This window comes from Myotis nattereri (assembly GCF_964212035.1).
Source record: "Myotis nattereri genome assembly, chromosome: 11".
NCBI classification, from domain to species: domain Eukaryota; kingdom Metazoa; phylum Chordata; class Mammalia; order Chiroptera; family Vespertilionidae; genus Myotis; species Myotis nattereri.
The window spans coordinates 30,592,479-30,610,755 of NC_138086.1; the positions used below are offsets into that span (position 1 = coordinate 30,592,479).

The following is an 18,277-nucleotide window of genomic DNA, read 5'->3' on the forward strand; positions in this document are numbered from 1 at the left end:
GTGGCCTCCCCTTTATAAATGCTAAGCCAAGGCCTGGAGGGGTTAACTTTCCCAAGGCCACGTAGATGCTGGATGAATCCAGGTTGTCGGATTTTTGTTGTGCCTGATGCCCAAACAAGAGCCTTGAGGACAGGGGACAGGCCTCCCCTCCTGGACATAGAGTAGCACTCAGTAAATTGTTATGATGGACTTTTATTCAAAGTACCTGGCTCCCATTACCTTTCCTCCCTGCTCCCCAGCCCCTCCATGCCCACCTTGCACGCCCAGGCACCAAGCACCGCCTGACCATCCCCCTCTACTTCTGGCTGCCATGTTGTAACTTATTTTTCCCAACTCAGAAGGCTTTTCTGATGTCCATTTTAACCTGACCTCGCCCAACAGTAATACTGAGGAGGGGAGCGGGTGAAGCAGGGCCCCCAGAGTGATCTGTCTGGGCCACTGAGCGCTGGAGAGCCCGGTCTGGGCCCACCAGGGCTGCATGCTCCCAGCACCCCAGGAGCAGCACCTGCAGGGAGTGCACCTGAAGGCCCAGGTTTGTTTGCTTCCTGGCAGGACGGCTCTGGCTCCAGCTGCGATGCCCCAAACCCCTCACTTCCTCACTTCCCCACCTCCTCTCTCCCTCTCTCCTTCCTGTCTTCCTCTTCCTTTCCTCCCCCTCAGACCCTTTCCCACCCTCTTTTGGCTTCTGTTCTCTTTCTTTCCATGAGCAGAGAGTTTCCAGCCTGGCTCCTGGCCAGCGCATTTGGACAAAAGGCAGCAATCTTAGAGAGAGACGTCATCTCCCATCCCCTTTTCCTGGGCCGGCACCATGGCTCCCTGAGCCCAGAGAGAAGGGGGCTGAGGCCACTCCGGCCCTGATCCCAGCTGTGTAAAAGGGCTTGAAAGATGGCATATCGTGGGGGTTAAAAGCAAAGGGTTAGGGAGCAGAGAGACCCAGGTTCGAATTCCAGCCCTGCCACTTGAGAGCTAAGGAACCAGTGGCAAGTTACTCTCTCAGCTTCAGTTCTCTCCTCTGAAAAACAGCGATAATCGTAGCACCTACTTTGAAAGCCAGTGGTGGGACTAAATGAGATTCCACCTGTAAAGCATTCGGCCCAGTGCCTGTCCAATGAAAAACACTCGACACACGGCTTCTGTCCTTCAAAGTGAACTTAACTCTGCCAAGTAATGATATAAGACCTTAATACCACCTCCTCAACTGATCTGTAAGACTACTTACCCAGCTTGAATGGTTTGCAAGTGTGATAAAGCTGTAAAATGCTCTCAAACATATAATTGCTGCCTGGCCAGTGTGGCTCCGTGGTTGAGCATCGACCTATGAATCAGGGGGTCACGGTTCAATTCCCAGTCAGGGCTCATGCCCGGGTTTCAGGCTTGATCCCCAGTAGGGGGCGTGCAGGAGGCAGCCAATAAATGATTCCCTCTCATTACTGATGTTTCCATCTCTCTCTTCCTCCCTTCCTCTCTGAAATCAATAAAAAATATTTTTTAAAAACCAGGTAATTGTTGTTACAATATAATCTATAAAAATTGATTTTGAAATTGAGGGGGAGCTGACCTTCTTTCCTTTCCATAGAAGCCAGGGCACACTCGTGCTCAGCCTGAAGGGCAGACGTGAATGTAAGGAAGAGCCACCCTGATCAGCGCAGCCTGCTCACCCTGTCTTCCCTCCCCTCCCACCGTGTTTTTAGGCTCCTGACAGGCTGAGGCATTTTTATTTGTTTACTATACATGCCTGGTGTTTTGTACTCAGAAGTTGTGCAATGCCTGGGAATGTGTTCTTTTTATTTGGCTAAATTTTGAGATATGGGAAATGGTCTTTCCCCTATTTTAGTCAGCTAATCTGAGCTAGCATGGGTGGGTTTTAAATTAATAAGATAATCAACCAGTTGAATGCAATCCTCCATGTGAGGTGTTGTTGGGAAACATACAAATATTTGGCTCCTGCCCTAGAGCTAGGGATATAAACTGTGGATGAAAAGGCTTTTCTTTTTTTAAGTATATTTTTATTAATTTCAGAGAGGGAGAGAGAGGAGAGAGAGAAGAGAGAAAGAGAGAGAGAGAGAGAGAGAGAGAGAGAGAGAGAGAGAGAGAGAAACATTAACAATGAGAGAGAATCATTGATCAACTGCCTCCTGCACACCCCCCCACTGGGGAATGAGCCCACAACCCGGGCATGTGTCCTGACCGGGAATCGAACCGTAACCTCCTGATTCATAGGTCGATGCTCAACCACTGAATCACGCTGGCAGGGCAGGAAAAGAGTTTTCTATAGAAAGTAACCTCACAGAATGATCTGGTCACAAATTCCTAATTGAGTCATGGTGGGGAGTCATGCCCCAGATATATAAAACGTCACACACACACACACACACACACACACACACGTAAACTTTTTAAAAATTGATTTCAGAGAGGAAGGGAGAGGAACAGAGAGAGACATCAATGATGAGAATCACTGATCAGCTGCTGCCTGCAAACCCCCCACTGGGGATGGAGTCCACCACCTGGGCATGTGCTCTGACCAGGAATCAAACCATGACCTCCTGGTTCATAGGTCAACGCTCAACCACTGAGCCACACCAGTAGAGTGGCATATAACTTCTTTAGTGAAAGGTTTATCTTTGGTCCAGCTGTGGTGGCTCAGTGAATTGAGCGTCTCCCATGGACCAAGAGGTCCCGGGTTTGATTCCCAGTCAGGACACATGCCCAGGTTTCGGGCTCCATCCCCAGTAGTAGGCCTGCACGGGGCGGCCCATCAGTGATTCTCTCTCATCATTGATGTTTCTATCTCTCTTTTCCTCTCCCTTCTACTTTGAAATCAATAAAAAATATTTTTTAATAAAAGGTTTATCTTCGCCTTAAGCAAGCCCTGTCCATTGTTTCTGTGTGTCTAGGTTAACATACCTTTGAAATGCCTCTTTCAGACCCCCTGGAAGGGTGACCACCCTCAAGAGAGCACATAATTTTATTAACCCTCCTGTAATCCAATCCGCGCCTTGCTCTCTCCCATCTTCTTCTCATAATCTTCCTAACCTTCCTTCCTTAATTTCAAATACACGAAAGAAACAGCAAACTCATTTTGCAGAAGCATTTGAGATCTTGCTTCCTGGCAACTATCCTCAGTTCTGGCTCAAGTAAACTCATACATATTCTCTACAGGTAGGATGGTCCTTACATAAAAAAACCCCAAACAACCAAATGGCAATAAAAGATTGCAATTGTTCAAGACAAAAAGACAAGATGAGCCCAGGAAGTGCCTGACACATGTTTACCAAAGGTCACAATGTCCGATTGGTTTAAGGACTAAATTGAACTGCAGTGGTAAATGTTATGAAACCAGTGTAAACTGGAGGAATTTAGAGGTGAGCACTGAAAGTCAGAAGCGTCATGGACTCCTTCAAAGAAGTAGCGTACGGGGGCCCTTAAAGGTCAACTGGGTTCCAATAGCTGGGGAAGGAGGACGTGTTCAAGGTGAGGCAAGAACACGAAGAAAATAGGGGTGCTCCAGCTCATGACAAAGACTGACTGGTGGGACTGGATCTAGGGGATGTGTGGTGGGGGTAGAAATGGAAAAGGGGGGCCATAGAGAAGAAGATGGAAAGGGTTAGAGGACTAGGCTTTGGGATATTCTGAAAGTAAGAAAGAGGAGTTAAGATTTGCTACCCTCAGAAAATAAAGAGGATACATAGTGAAGGGATGATTACATCTTAGATCTTTGGGACATGATAAGGTTTAAAATGGTACATTTAAGAGGAAACAAGTACAGCAGACAATCAAAGGCAAAGATCTAAGGGTGCGGTGAAAACAAGTTGGAGCGCCAGAGAACCAGAGAGCATGAATGAGCTCTCTGAAAGAGGTGACGGAAAAGAAGCGAGTGGAGAACTAAGCCATGGGGGTTGCTCCTACACTGCCCTTGTGACTCAGCTCTTGATTCATTTTCTTTATCTGGGCCTGCCAACTAGACAGTGAGGTCTGATGGCTGAACACACACATTGCACTCATTTTCATCCCTTTACATCGTCTAGCCCAGATATTGATCTGCTGTGACTGCAGTGCGAAAACTTGTTAAATGAGAAGAAAAAGAATCACCAAAATGGCGGTGGAGTAAGTGAAAGCTACACTGCACTCCCCCAGGACCAAACTGGAAATACAACTAAAATACAGAAGAACCATCCTGAAAAATCAACTGAAGATGTTTATGGATACATCTCCTGGGCAAAGGAAACTAAGGAGAAAATAAACCAATGAGACTACATCAAAAGAAAAAGCTTCTGCACAGCAAAAGAAAGCATCAACAAAACGAAAACGGAGCCCACTGCATGGGGGAACACATTTGGCACTGATACATCTGATAAAAGGTTAATATACAGCCCAAGTGCACATCAGTAGACGAGTGGATAAAAAAGCTGTGTGGTACATCTATACTGTGGAATCCTATGCAGCAGTAAAAAAGAAGAATCTCTTACCCTTTGAGACAGCATGGAGGGACCTGGAGAGTGTCATGCTTAGTGAAATAAGTCAGTCAGAGAAAGACAAGTATCACATGATCTCACTCATTATGTGGAATCCAAGTAACAAAATAAATTGATGAATGGAATGGATCCAGAGATATGGAAGCATGGAACAGAGTGCAGATCTCTGAGGGAAGGCGGGGAAGAGTGGGTGGGTGGGAGGTGATCAACCAAAGAATTTGTATGTAAATATGCATAACCCATGGACACAGACAATAGGGTGGTGAAGGCTGGAGGAAGAGGGGCCCTAAAAGGGGTCAATGGGAGAAAATGGGGGACAGATGTGATCTTTTTTTTTTTTAAAAAAAAATATTTTTATTGATTTCAGAGAGGAAGGGAGAGATAGAAACATCAATGATGAGAGAGAATCGTTGATTGGCTGCCTCCTGCACTGGGGATGAGCCCACAACCAGGGCATGTGCCCTTGACTGGAATCAGACCCGGCACCCCTCAGTCCACAGGCTGACGCTCTATCCACTGAGCCAAACCAGCTAGGGCATATGTAATATTTTCAACAATAAAAATTTATAAAAAAATAAATAGATAAAAGTTAACACACTTCGAGCGAAATAAAGAAAAAAAAAGAATCAGTGAAGATCATTTTTTTTTTAAGACAATTAGGAAAACCAAAATAGTATGGTGTCTCAGATGAGGGGGCAATATTCAAAATACTTAACAAAGATGTGGCTCGGACATCAGCCAATCAGAATGGCCTTATTGTTAATCCTCTAATGGCTGAATCCCGGTGAGAGGTCTAGCAGGTCCCAGGAAGGTGGGACAGGAAGGGAAGCATTTCAGCATTTTGGGGAGTGGCACAGATGAGTCAGCCAGTTTTACATCTCCCTTGACCTGCTTACATTGTGGAGCTCAAGAACAACCAGAACAGCCAACTAGCCACTAGACGCAGCAGTAGTAACCTGGGGTAAGGTCTCAGCAGATGGCAGGGATGAAAGCCAGATTCCAGGGATGTGAGAAGAGCCTGAAGACCTGCCTCAGGGGGCTGGGTCTTCCGGTTGCTCTATCTCCCCATCCTGAAAGCAGCATTCTCCTAGTTTCTTTCAGTCAACTGGCAGTCTGAGCCCGGGGTTGTGTGTGTACCTAGCAGCAGCCTCTCTGACCCTTGTCCCCATCTCTCGCCTCCATGTCCCAGGACCTTGGTGGCCCTGTGTTCAGGGTGAAAGGAGAACCTGGAGTAAAAGTTCTCAGGCACTGTCTCTACAGTGCCGGACTCACCAAGTCTCATGGTTTTGGGAAGCATCTAGCTCTCTCCTCTCTGATATTTTCCCACCCCATTAGATGCACCAGCACAGCTGGAGGGTAAACAGAGAGCACTGGCCCCTTTTGATGTCCTGGGAGCTTATGTGTGTCTGTTGACTGTCACCAACAGATGATGAAATGGACCAGATGTAAAGGATGACAGTCGCCTCAAGATGCCAGGGCGTCAGTCATACTTGGGGTTGGATGACCATACACTTCATTCCAAATGGGAACCAGTCTCACCCACAGCTCAGAGTATTATGTGGAGAATCACTCTGAGCACCAGAGAGCGGGAACCCTGCCTGGAAGAAGCCGGAGCACTGGCCAGCTGCTGTGGGAAGGTCCTGCGCCTTCCCACCACCACCCTGACCAAGCCTGTGGCTGAGAAACTGGTCCCACTCCAGCTGCAGGGGACGCAAGTTCTGTGTCTCAGGCAGCCCAGCACTCCTGTCTAGTGACCAAATCAGAGCTCTACAGCCTCTCCCCCAACTAAGTCCTCCCTTGATCACATATGGTCCATTTTAATCCTAATTTGCTGCAAGATCCCATACAAATGCCTCTGCTTGGTCATCTGAGGAGGTCGAGCCTGTACTGCCCAGGGACGTGAGAAGCACAAATCACAGAAGCATCCTGTTCCAATGGTTCCAATTTGCTGGGAAGAGGCAGTCAGTTGTTATTTTTCCATGGTGGCAGGGACAGCAGTACCCTTCTCCTCTGACTCACTCAGTGGGGACGAGAAGTTCACACGCAGCACCACCGGGCATCCACCTGACCCGCTTCCTTCCCTGGGTTCAGGCCTCTACTCTAGGGAGGCTAAGAAAGGCTGGGGGGGCGGGGGGGAGCTTGCTGGTTTGGCTCAGTGGATAGAGCATCGGCCTGTGGACTGGAGGGCCCTGGGTTTGATTCTGGCCAAGGGCACATGCCCGGGTTGTGGGCTTGATCCCCAGTGGGGGGCTGTGCAGGAGGCAGCTGATCAATGATTCTCTCATTGATGTTTCTCTCTCTCTCTCTCTCCCCCTTCCTCTCTGAAATCAATAAAGAAATATATTTTAAAAAAAGAAAAGAAAAAAGGCTGGTGTGTGTGTGTGTCTAGCCCAGCCGTGGGCAAACTACGGCCCGCGGGCCGGATCCAGCCCATTTGAAATGAATAAAATTATTGAAAAAAAAGACCGTACCCTTTTATGTAATGATGTTTACTTTGAATTTATATTAGTTCACACAAACACTCCATCCATGCTTTTGTTCCGGCCCTCCGGTCCAGTTTAAGAACCCATTGTGGCCCTCGGGTCAAAAAGTTTGCCCACCCCTGGTCTAGTCTGTGTGGCTCCATAGGTGGAGTGCTGGCCTGCACACCAAAGGGTCTCGGGTTCAATTCCCGGCCAAGGGCACATACTTGGGTTGCATGTTCAATTCCTGGTCAAGGACAGGAAGCAACCAGTCCACATGTCTCTCTCACATCGATGTTTCTTTTCAATCTCAATACCTCTCTCTCTCTCTCTCTCTCTCTCTCTCTCTCTCTCTCTCTCTTCCCCCCTTCCCACCCTCCCAGTCTCTGAAAAGCAATGGAGAAAATATCCTCTGGTGAGGATTAACAGAGGATGGTTCAAAACCATGTCTGCCTGTACCAGTGCATCTGGACCACTTACCACTCAGTGTCCCAGTGTGTATACTAGTACATAGCTGCCCTAGCTATCACCCACAGTGGATTTGCACAGAACTTAGTGCTAAGTCAAATTCAGTCTTGCTTACATCTTCCCTACTGAGAAAGGAGAAAGTATAAAGGAAAAAGAAGGAGGCACTTTAGATTATTCCACTGGGTTGGTTCTTGTGGGCAAGTTACCCACCAACCCCAGTTTTAACCATATTTGGAATCGTGGTGATGTGGGATCAAGGTTATGGGAACATGAAACCAACAGCAAGAGATAAAACTGGGCAATTTTGGGGGTGAGAATCCATAAAACAAAAACTTAGGAACTCTAATTTTAACATGTTGCCTTTTTTTACCATAACAAAACTCAAAATAAGAGATTGCCTCTTTGAATGTGCCACACTATGAATTTTAATTTTCATATCAACTTAAATAGAAATTCATAGTAAATTCAGTGGTGACTAGAGTGGGAACGTGGATTGGGGAAGAGAGAGGTAACATATTTTACAATTTTTAAAAAACTGGGTATCAGGCCCTAGCTGGTTAGGTTCAGTGGATAGAGTGTTGGCCTGTGGACTGAAGGGTCCCAGGTTCAATTCCAGTCAAGGGCACATGCCCAGGTTGCTGGCTTGATCCCCAATAGAGGGAATGCAGGAGACAGCCAATCAATGATTCTCTCATAACTGATGTTTCTATCTCTCTCTCCCACCCTTTATCTCTGAAATCAATAAAAATATATTTAAATAAATAAATAAATAAAATAAAATAAAATAAAAACTGGGTATCAGAATCTCATTTTAAAAATATCCATCACTGGGCACAAATATATTCAACATGCATTTGGCTTTGAAATCTATTTTAATCTAGCAATTCCACTTCTGGGAATTTAACTTACAGAAATAATGAAATAAGTGCCAGAGAGTATTTCTGGTGGCTAAAATCAGAAACAACCAATGCTCATAAATATCTCACTCCTTTTCAGGTTTAATTGATTTGAAATAATGGGTGAAGCCAGACTAAACTTTGAACAAAGAAAATTTATCCTAAAATGTCACTAGACATTTTTAAAAATATATTTTTATTGATTTCACAGAGAAAGGGAGAGGGGGAGAGATAGAAACATCAATGATGAAGGAGAATCATTGACTGGTTGCCTCCTGCACACTGGGGATCAAGCCCGCAATCTGGGCATGTGCCCTGGCTAGGAATCGAACCGTGTCTTCCTGGTTTATAGGTCAACGCTCAACCCCTGAGCCACGCCAGCCAGGCTAGGCTTTTCTTTTATGGGGACACATATAAGATAAAGTTTACAGCACAAAACTGACAACAGTCAACTAATTGAGGGCACACAAATACCGAACAAAAAGATTCTTGATGTCTTAATGTTTACAATTCTATTGCTTTGCACTATCAGCAGTGCCTGAACCAGAATGGTTATCTGTCTGAAAACAAGTTTGACAAAAAAATTTATTCAGTTTTGTAGATTCTTTTAAATTTTGAAGATGAACTGTATGTTAATAAACACTGACTTTAGAATCATTCAAAGTGTGTATACATTTTTGGGGAACACCCTGTAGATAGTTTGTTCAACAAATGAAGTCAATCCATGCAAAGAAACACTAGGCAGTTGTTAAGAAGGAGAGAACTATGTATGTACCACATGGAATTACTCTCACAAAATACTGTTCAATATAATGGCATGCTTCCATTTTTGTAAAAAACCAAAAAAAAACAAAAACAAAAAACCCCACAAACCAGAGAGAAACCAAGATGGCGGCATAGGTTAACGCCGGAGATTGCTGCCTCGAGCAACCACTTCAGAGATATAACTAAAGGAAAGAACGGACATCATCCAGAACCACAGGAAGGCTGGCTGAGTGGAAATTCTACAACTAGGAGGAAAGAGAATATCATACCCAGACTCAGAGGAGGTGCAGTGCTGAAGTAAAATACTCAGGTGTGGAGTGCATGCGCGGAGCAGGCTGGCGGCGGAGGGCGCGGTTGTTATTTTCAATCGGGAGGGAGTTCCAGACTCTGAGCTCCAGATCCGGGCGAGTCTCTGGGGACCCAGACTCAAACGGGAGAAGCGGGACTGTCTGGCTTCGGTCGGAACTTGAAGGCAGCTTTCTCTCCAGGTTTGCAGCGGTTGCTGGGACTCTGAGAGGCAGAGCCCCTGGGGACGGAACTGAGAGCAGCCATAACTGCTCGCTCCAGCCCGCCCTGTAGATCCCCAGGGACCCGCCCCGAACAAGCCCTGCGCAGAGCCATTTGCCGGATAGCCTCAGGGAAAGGCTAGATTAGCACCGCCCTAGAGATCCAGCACAGAAGCTCTCCCACTGCAGACACAGCTGACTCTCAAAGCCAGTTAGCCTGGAGGTCAAATCACCCCTGGTATTACCGACAACAATCAAGGCTTAACTACAAGACTGCACACAAAGACCACTAGGGGGTGCACCAAGAAAAGATATAAAAATGCGGAGACAAAGAAACAGGATGCAAATGTCAGAAATGGAAGATATAGAGCTCAAAACCACACTTTTAAGGTCTCTCAAGAACTGTCTAGAAGCTGCCGATAAACTTAGTAAGGCCCTTGAAAAGACTGGTGAGATTGCCGATAAGTGTAGTGAGATCCTCAAGAAATCTAATGAGACCCTCGATGTTGTGATAAAGAACCAACTAGAAATTAAGCATACACTGACTGAAATAAAGAATATTATACAGACACCCAACAGCAGACCAGAGGAGCGCAAGAATCAAGTCAAAGATTCGAAACGCGAAGAAGCAAAAAACACCCAACTGGAAAAGCAAAATGAAAAAAGAATCCGAAAATACGAAGATAGTGTAAGGAGCCTCTGGGACAGCTTCAAGTGTACCAACATCAGAATTATAGGGGTGCCAGAAGATGAGAGAGAGCAAGACATTGAAAACCTATTTGAAGAAATAATGACAGAAAACTTCCCCCACCTGGTGAAAGAAATAGACTTACAGGTCCAGGAAGCGCAGAGAACCCCAAACAAAAGGAATCCAAAGAGGACCACACCAAGACACATCATAATTAAAATGCCAAGAGCAAAAGACAAAGAGAGAATCTTAAAAGCAGCAAGAGAAAGAAACCCAGTTACCTACAAGGGAATACCCATACGACTGTCAGCTGATTTCTCAACAGAAACTTTGCAGGCCAGAAGGGAATGGCAAGAAATATTCAAAGTGATGAATAGCAAGAACCTACAACCAAGATTACTTTATCCAGCAAAGCTATCATTCCGAAGTGAAGGTCAGATAAAGAGCTTCACAGATAAGGAAAAGCTAAAGGAGCTCATCACCACCAAACCAGTATTATATGAAATGCTGAAAGGTATCCTTTAAGAAGAGGAAGAAGAAGAAAAAGGTAAAGATACAAATTATGAACAACAAATATGCATCTATCAACAAGTGAATCTAAGAATCAAGTGAATAAATAATCTGGTGATCATAATAGAATCAGGGACATAGAAAGGGAATGGACTGACTATTCTTGGGGCGGAAAGGGGTGTGGGAGATGCGGAAAGAGACTGGACAAAAATCGTGGACCTATGGAAGAGGACAGTGGGTGGGGAGTGAGGGCGGAGGGTGGGGTGGGAACTGGGAGGAGGGGAGTTATGGGGGGAAAAAAGAGGAACAAATGTAATAATCTGAACAATAAAGATTTAATTAAAAAAAATAATAAAAAAAACACACACACAAAAAAAAACCCACAAACCAACATAATAGTTACATGCAAAAAAAATGTCCAGAAGGATTTGGTCAATATACACCAAACAGTGATTGCCTCTGAAGAGGGAGATAGTATGGAGTAAACTCTCATTTTATTTTTTTTATGTATTCAACAAACATAACTTTCATAGTTTACATGTAACTATATGTATATATAAAAATATATGTAGAGCCCTAGCTGGTTTGGCTCAGTGGATAGAGCGTCGGCCTGGGGACTGAAGGGTCCCAGGTTCAATTCTGGTCAAGGGCACATGCCTGGGTTTCGGGCTCGATCCTCATTAGGGGCGCGCCGGAAGCAGCCGATCAATGATTCTCTCTCATCATTGATGTTTCTATCTCTCTCTCTCTCTCTCTCTCTCCCCCCTCCCCTTCCTCTCTGAAATCAATAAAAATATTGATTTTGTAGAGAAGTAATCTTTAAAATCTTAAGTATACTTTTAAGGAAAATAAAACAACAAAATACATTTGATTCTCTGTTTGAACTGGTCTGACAAACACTCCTGATAGGACACACAGCCCATGGAAGGCCTGGGTACCATGGAAGAACGGTCATGGTTATGGTCAAGGCCTCCTGTCCTGACCCCACTCTCCAGCTCCATCTCACTCTCACTTCGGAAGGGAGCATGGACACTCCAGATTTCTCACTGCTGAGGGAAGCTAACCTCTCTCCTAAGCTTGCTGTGAGGGTGACTCACCCCTTCCTGCCCTAAGGCCAGGAAAAAACTGATAACTTGGTTTTTGGTAGTTCAGCCAGTCAGGAAAGGGGATATCGGACTTACCTCTCTTTTAGCCGACTGTACGCCCAGGACAAAATGTTAAAAGGGAGACCAAAGGCAAAGCAACTCTGGGCTCCAGCTGGCAAAGAACTTAACTTCTAGACAAAAAGATATTCGGGCGAACTTTTTGCCCAAATCAGACCATGATTTTAACACAAGGGGAAAAGATGGTCTGGTATATTGCTTCCTGATATATTGCCGTCTTTTGGCCATCAAGTGTAGAGAACTGAGTTAATCACGTGACTCAGTTCCAAACACTGACCTGCCTCCTGTAATTAAAGGGAAAGCTGTGGCTGTCAATCTTTCTGTTAGGTAGCCAGTGTGGGGGACTCAAAGAGAGCCTGGATACCTGTGGAGGCTGCCAGGTTCTGGTGGAGAAAGAAGGATCCCTGCCTGGACACAGACCTGTGTGTGACACACGGCACAAGCAGGGCTCAGCCTTGGTCACATGTGAATCATTCCACTGGCCTTTGGGAGGCAAAAAAAAGAAGGGGTTGAGGTTCCTGAAACAGTAAGGGAGGCTGAATCAACTCTGTCCATAGCCAAAGAAGCAGCTACCTGCAAGGTATATTTGAAGGTTGTTGGGAAAGGCTCTGACCTTCAAGATATCTTTCTGATTATCTTGTCAGAGTTGCTAAAATTCAACCCTTATAGACTCATTCCTTCTTTTTTAAAAATATACTTTTTAGTGATTTCAGAAAGGAAGGGAGAGAAACATCGATGATGAGAATCATTGATCAGCTGTCTCCTGCACGACTCCTACTGACTGAGAATTGAACTGTGACCTCGTTCCTGGTTCATAGGTTGACGTTCAACCACTGAGTCACACTGGCCAGGCAAGATTCATTCTTTCCGACTGAGACTTTACGCATGTTAAATTGCAAACGAATTCTTCTAACTTCTTTCCAATTTAGAAGGCATGGGTCAGAGAACAAATACACTTGAATATCAGGAGGGAAGTGGAAAGAATCCACGGGTCAGAGGCTCAGCACTTAAGAAAGGTTCCAGAGGAAAAGAGAAAGACTTGCAGGGCAGCACTGCATACAATAGTGTTAGGCCACACAGATGGAACAGCAGAAGCCTTGTCATTATCCTTTTTAGAGTTTCTGTTCTAAAAGTGTTTCACACACACACACACACACACACACACACAGCTTCACATAAATGTGTCTGTTACCAGCCTCCTTATCTGTACCTGTTTAGGCGGCTTTAGATCTTGATGCTGAAGGCTGATTAGGCAGTTGATTTCAATATGAGTATGGCAGGGGTCCTCAAACTTTTTAAACAGGGGGCCAGTTCACTGTCCCTCAGACCGTTGGAGGGACGGACTATAGTTTAAAAAAAACTATGAACAAATTCCTATGCACACTGCACATATCTTATTTTGAAGTAAAAAAAAAACAAAACGGGAACAAATACAATATTTGTATTTGCATGTGGCCCGCAGGCCGTAGTTTGAGGACCCCTGTTCTATGGGATCCTTGGTTTGGACTCTAAGGTTTTTGTCCCCTGCTCTATGAGCCCTAGGTGATTGTTAAAACAGCCACTCTCGCCGAAACCGGTTTGGCTCAGTGGATAGAGCGTCGGCCTGCGGACTGAAAGGTCCCAGGTTCGATTCCGGTCAAGGGCATGTACCTGGGTTGCGGGCACATCCCCAGTGGGGAGTGTGCAGGAGGCAGCTGGTCGATGTTTCTCTCTCATCGATGTTTCTAACTCTCTATCTCTCTCCTTTCCTCTCTGTAAAAACTCAATAAAATATATTTAAAAAATAAAAATAAAACAGCCACTCTCAAACTCGGCTGTAGCCTAAAATCACCTGAGACCTTTCAAAAGTCCTGATGAGCAGGGCCCATTCTCAGATATTTTGATTTACTTGGTCTAGGGTGGAGCCCCGGCATCATTGTTACAGGGCACCTCTTATTAATTAAAATTTAAAGAAATGTGATTGGCGGGGGGTGGGGGGATGGGAGAGGGAGGGGAGAATAGTAGACTCTCATACCTCAACGTTAATTTAAGGCATCTATCAATGGCAAGAAATGGTTTAAACTTTAGACTAAAAGGCACATTAGGAACACACTAACCTAGATTCTGCTGGTCTGTCTCTTCTGCAGAAACCATAGAGAAGGACCTGGCTGGGAGATTTGTGGCTGGGTCTGCAGAACTTGTCAGCTCTTAGCGGGAATTCCTTGTTCTTCTATAACATTCCTTGTGTTGCAGCAAACAAGATTCCACCCTCCGAGCTGGCCTCTCTCCGAGTGGATCTCTGGTCTCCTGAGTCGCACCCTTTCCCCACCCCCGAGAAGCAAGCTTAACCTCAGGTCTGAGGGCGGGAAGACCTGGGCCACTTGGGGAAGTGGACTGGTCCATCTGGATGGAATCCTCAAATGCTGTTCCCTCTCTCCCCGTTTCCCTTTGGTCAGGATTGCCAGCTGCTGTCCTTCCCAACACACTCTGCCCTGTGTGCCCCTTCTCTAGACCAGAGTCTCAGCCCACCCATCCACGAGCCACACTGTGATGTGCCTGCTTCACCCTGCAGGTTGGGCACCCTGGGTGCTTAGCCCTCCACATTCCTCGAAGTAGATGCCACTTCTTCCTACATTTGAGGGACCATGGCTCCTCCGTATAGGATTCCCAGGGCCCTCGCTGCCCTCAAGCCTGAACTGACACTCAGCCCCCCACAGAAACGCAGTATGTTCCCAGCCATAACAGGGAGATGGTATAGAAAGATAGTCCTGTGGAATTTTATCTTCCCCCCTCCCTCCTTCTCGGTGACTTGATTCGGAAAGGAAGGAAGAGGGAGACAGATAGAAACATCAGTGATGAGAGAGAATCATTGATCGGCTGCCTCCTGCACTCCCCACACTGGGGATCAATCCCACAACCTGGGCATGTGCCCTGACCGGAAACAGAATCATGACCTCCTGGTTCACAGGTCAACGCTTAACCACTGAGCCACGCCACGCCGGCTGGGCAGGAATACATTTTCCATGCCACTCTTTAATCTTTACTACATGACAAATTCTCAGTTGAGTTCAATTACAGAAAAAATTTTGTTCTGAAAATTAATTCGTATGCTTTCTGTTGTCCCAAATCCAAAACTATGCAATCCAGTGTATTTTTGTTTGTCTCTACGCTGCCAGAAAATTTAGAGCCAAATTCATTGTCCAAGTGTTGTGATCTGCTAAAGTCAGGCCATTCAAAATATCCATTCCTTCTGCTTTGCTGTGTTTTCTCCTGGACTTTTCCACACTGAGTTTTAGTCTAAGCGATCTCGCCCTGTGTCCAAGCCTGTCACCACATTCTACCTCTTTGTCTCTCGATTGGTCCATCACTACACTACACTACTCTACATGAATTCTTCCCACACTTGCCTGTCCCCCTCCCTCCCTCCCGGCGGCTGTGCCCATGCCAGGTTCCTCAGCCTGAAACCACCTCCCCAGCTTTGTTTGCTTGGTGAAGAGGTTTTCAGGGCTCAGCCCCAGCAGGACCTACTCTGTGGGCCTCCTGAGCTGGGTGGCCCTGCCCTGGGTTGTCCTGGCATGCAGCACTCACAGCCAGGCCAGAGACCAGAACTGTTTTCATGTTTTATTTGACTATCCAGCTAGGATGGTGAGTTCCTGGAAGGAAGGGAGATACTCATCACTGTGTCCTTAAGGCCCAGCACACAGAAATGTTAAGTCAGTGAATGTACGACACAGGCAGGATTCAAATCTTCTGGAACAAAAGGACTGCAGGCCAGCCTCTCTGGCTACCCTTCCTCACAAACAGCCCTGTTTGCCCTTGACTTCCGGTAGAATTCTGCTCCATCCCAGGCAGACACCCTAAAGGTGTTCTACTCCACTCCTTTGGTGTGTCTGATATCTGACAAGGAAAGCAGAAAGGATTTTGTTCTTTTCTTTTATGGAGTAACCACCGAGGGTGTAAGGGTTTAATAACAAAATTACTGGAGAGAGCCTATTAGAACACTATTTCCCGGGGCCTTTACTAGTATTACTGTGTACTTTACAGCATTTGAGAAGTCACACCCCTGAAGCACATCTCATCACTAGCCAGAGCGCTCCTTTCCCAGCACCAGCCGGTTAAAGCAGTCACCGCACTTCCCTTGCCCCAATCTGTGCCCCCATGGAGGGCACTGCCCAACTTCCCCACCCTCCCCTCATTCCAGGATTCCCCAGCTGAGATCTGGCTGCCCTCGGCGGAGTGAATCCAGTCCTCTGTGACACTCCTAAATATCGGTCTGTCCTGTGTTGAGACTCCCCTCCCCCGCCCCTCCATGGGCTCCTTAGGGGAAAAGTGGGAGAAAGATGATCATTCCATCGTCTTTTCCTTACTGCTTTCCCAAGACTGCAAATTCTGACCACGGCGAGGGAGGTTTGGCTGCTCAACCACTCTCGATTCTCACCCCCCACCCCCGCCCCCCTCAAGTCCCCTGGACCCAACACTGCGAAGGGAGGGGGCTCTGCCCAGTTCGTGCAGTTTTCGAGGCGCGCAGGACGGCGACTCCCCGGCTGGGCCCTGGGAGTCACCCCGAGCCTCGGTAGGACGTCTGGGCAGCACTTTGCTCACGTCCTGCAGGTCGGGCTGCAGCGCCTCGGTCCCCACGTCCGCACAAGGGAAACCCAGTCCGTGGTCTGCAAACAGCCGCTTTCCAGCTCCGGGTTGAGGCAGCTCCAGCCGTCTCCTCCCTTTCCCAGGGCGCGTCCCCTCCTCGGTCCCCGGTCCCCCAGCGCTGTCCCCCGGCCCGGTCCTACCTCCAGGCGGGCCGCGGCTCCGCTGGCTCCGAGGCGCAGCTCCCGGCGCCCGGGTGGGCGGGGGCTGCAGGCGGCGGGGGCCCAGGGCGCCATGGCCCGCAGCCCTCCGCCCTGGGGTCCGCCGGGCCTCTCCGGGAAAGCTGAGCTCTCTGTGCTCGCGTCGCCGCCGCCCCGCTGCGGCCGTGGGCGAGTGAAGGCGGGCTCGGCCCGCAGCCGCGTCCCCTTCGCGCCCGCCCCGCGGCTCCGCGCCGGCCGCGCGCCCGCCGTCCCGCCCCGCGCCCCCGCCGCTCCAGTGAGCTCATCCGCAGCTGGCGGGCGCCCGGCCCGTAGCCACGGCAACGCCTCTCCCAGGGCCGCGGGGACTCCGGCAGCTGCCGTAAACAGGACCTTCTGCCGGACTCTTCCCCTCGCCTTTTTTGGGGGGTGGGGAGAGGGTGGCTTAACCCTTTCTCTGCTGGAGGCCGCCGAACGGCATTCTGCGTCTCCACCGCCCGGGGCTGAGACCTAGAAACAGATGCTCGGAGACGGCGGCGACACTTCCCGCCTCCAGCTCACTCCAGTCGTTCAATGCGTTTCTGGAGGCGGGGGCACCCTAGGGAGCCAGACACCACCTTGTCCCCTGCAACTGGCCGTCTGGCTGGGGCACCGACCACCGTAGCACAGGTCCCCGAGCGCCGGGCACCAACAAGGTCACAAGCCCGGCGAGGAGGGAAGTCAGGAAAAACTTCCCAGAGAAGGGACTTTATTGTCCTCGCTGCCGCCACTTGGCTGTAGGACAATCAAGGAGCACAGGACGTAAGACTGAGGACTGCCAACTCCGAGGTACACGTGCTCTGGGCATTTTATGCTGAGGACAACGGGTGCAAGTGTTGTTGTTTTTTAAAGTGTAAGTATTTAAATTATTGTTTTTGTTTGCTGAAGTATCCTTCAGTAAGTTTTCACTTTCTTAAAAAAGACCAGAGCCCTGACTGGTTTGGGGGTGTACGGATGAAAGGGAGCCGGGCGGCAGTGGTGATTTGTGGGTGTGGAGATGAAGGCTCCAGGCCCAGCTCTATACCAGAGGAAAGTCATTCAGGTCTTAGCTCAGGGGCCCCTAGAAGGAGGGGCCGAAAGCCTAGAAGTGGAAAAGGGAGAAAGAGGTTTAGCTACTAACCCACAAAAGGGGTGTGTAGGAGAAAGAGGGGAAAGGAGAAAATAAAGGATTGCAAAACACGGGGAACGTTAGATACTGCCTAGGGCCTAGGCAGTTCTACACACTGGGGCCTGAGATTTAAGGGACACATTCAGATATCAAAGTCACAGGGAAAAAGCTGTGTCTCCCTAGCGGAGGGTTTTGCTCATTCCATGAGATCTTTGAAGCTTTTCTAGGGCGTGTTAGAGCTCCCTAAGCTTCTTCATTGCATACCCATTTTCAACTAAGCACAGTAAGTTTTAGAATACCAATTTGCCAGGTTCAAGTGGTTTTTAAAAAAGTGTACGCATTTAAATTATTGTTTTGTTTGCTGACGTATCATTCAGTAAGTTTTCACTTTCTTAAAAAAGACCGGAGCCCTAACTGGTTTGGCTCAGTGAATAGAG

At 47.6% G+C, this 18,277-nt stretch overlaps 1 protein-coding gene across 2 annotated transcripts in view; it reads right to left on the reverse strand.

The window, feature by feature from the left end:
* Positions 1 to 17,001, reverse strand: part of DENND2A (DENN domain containing 2A) — a gene marked incomplete at its 5' end in the record, with an annotated part of 108,618 nt that extends 91,617 nt beyond the window's left edge. For both annotated transcript variants that reach the window (XM_081102480.1, XM_081102479.1), the window contains one exon: positions 16,700 to 17,001. In XM_081102480.1, coding sequence (XP_080958606.1) covers positions 16,700 to 17,001 — 302 coding nt within the window. The remainder of the gene's footprint in view (positions 1 to 16,699) is intronic.
* Between the last annotated feature and the right edge of the window lie 1,276 nt (positions 17,002 to 18,277).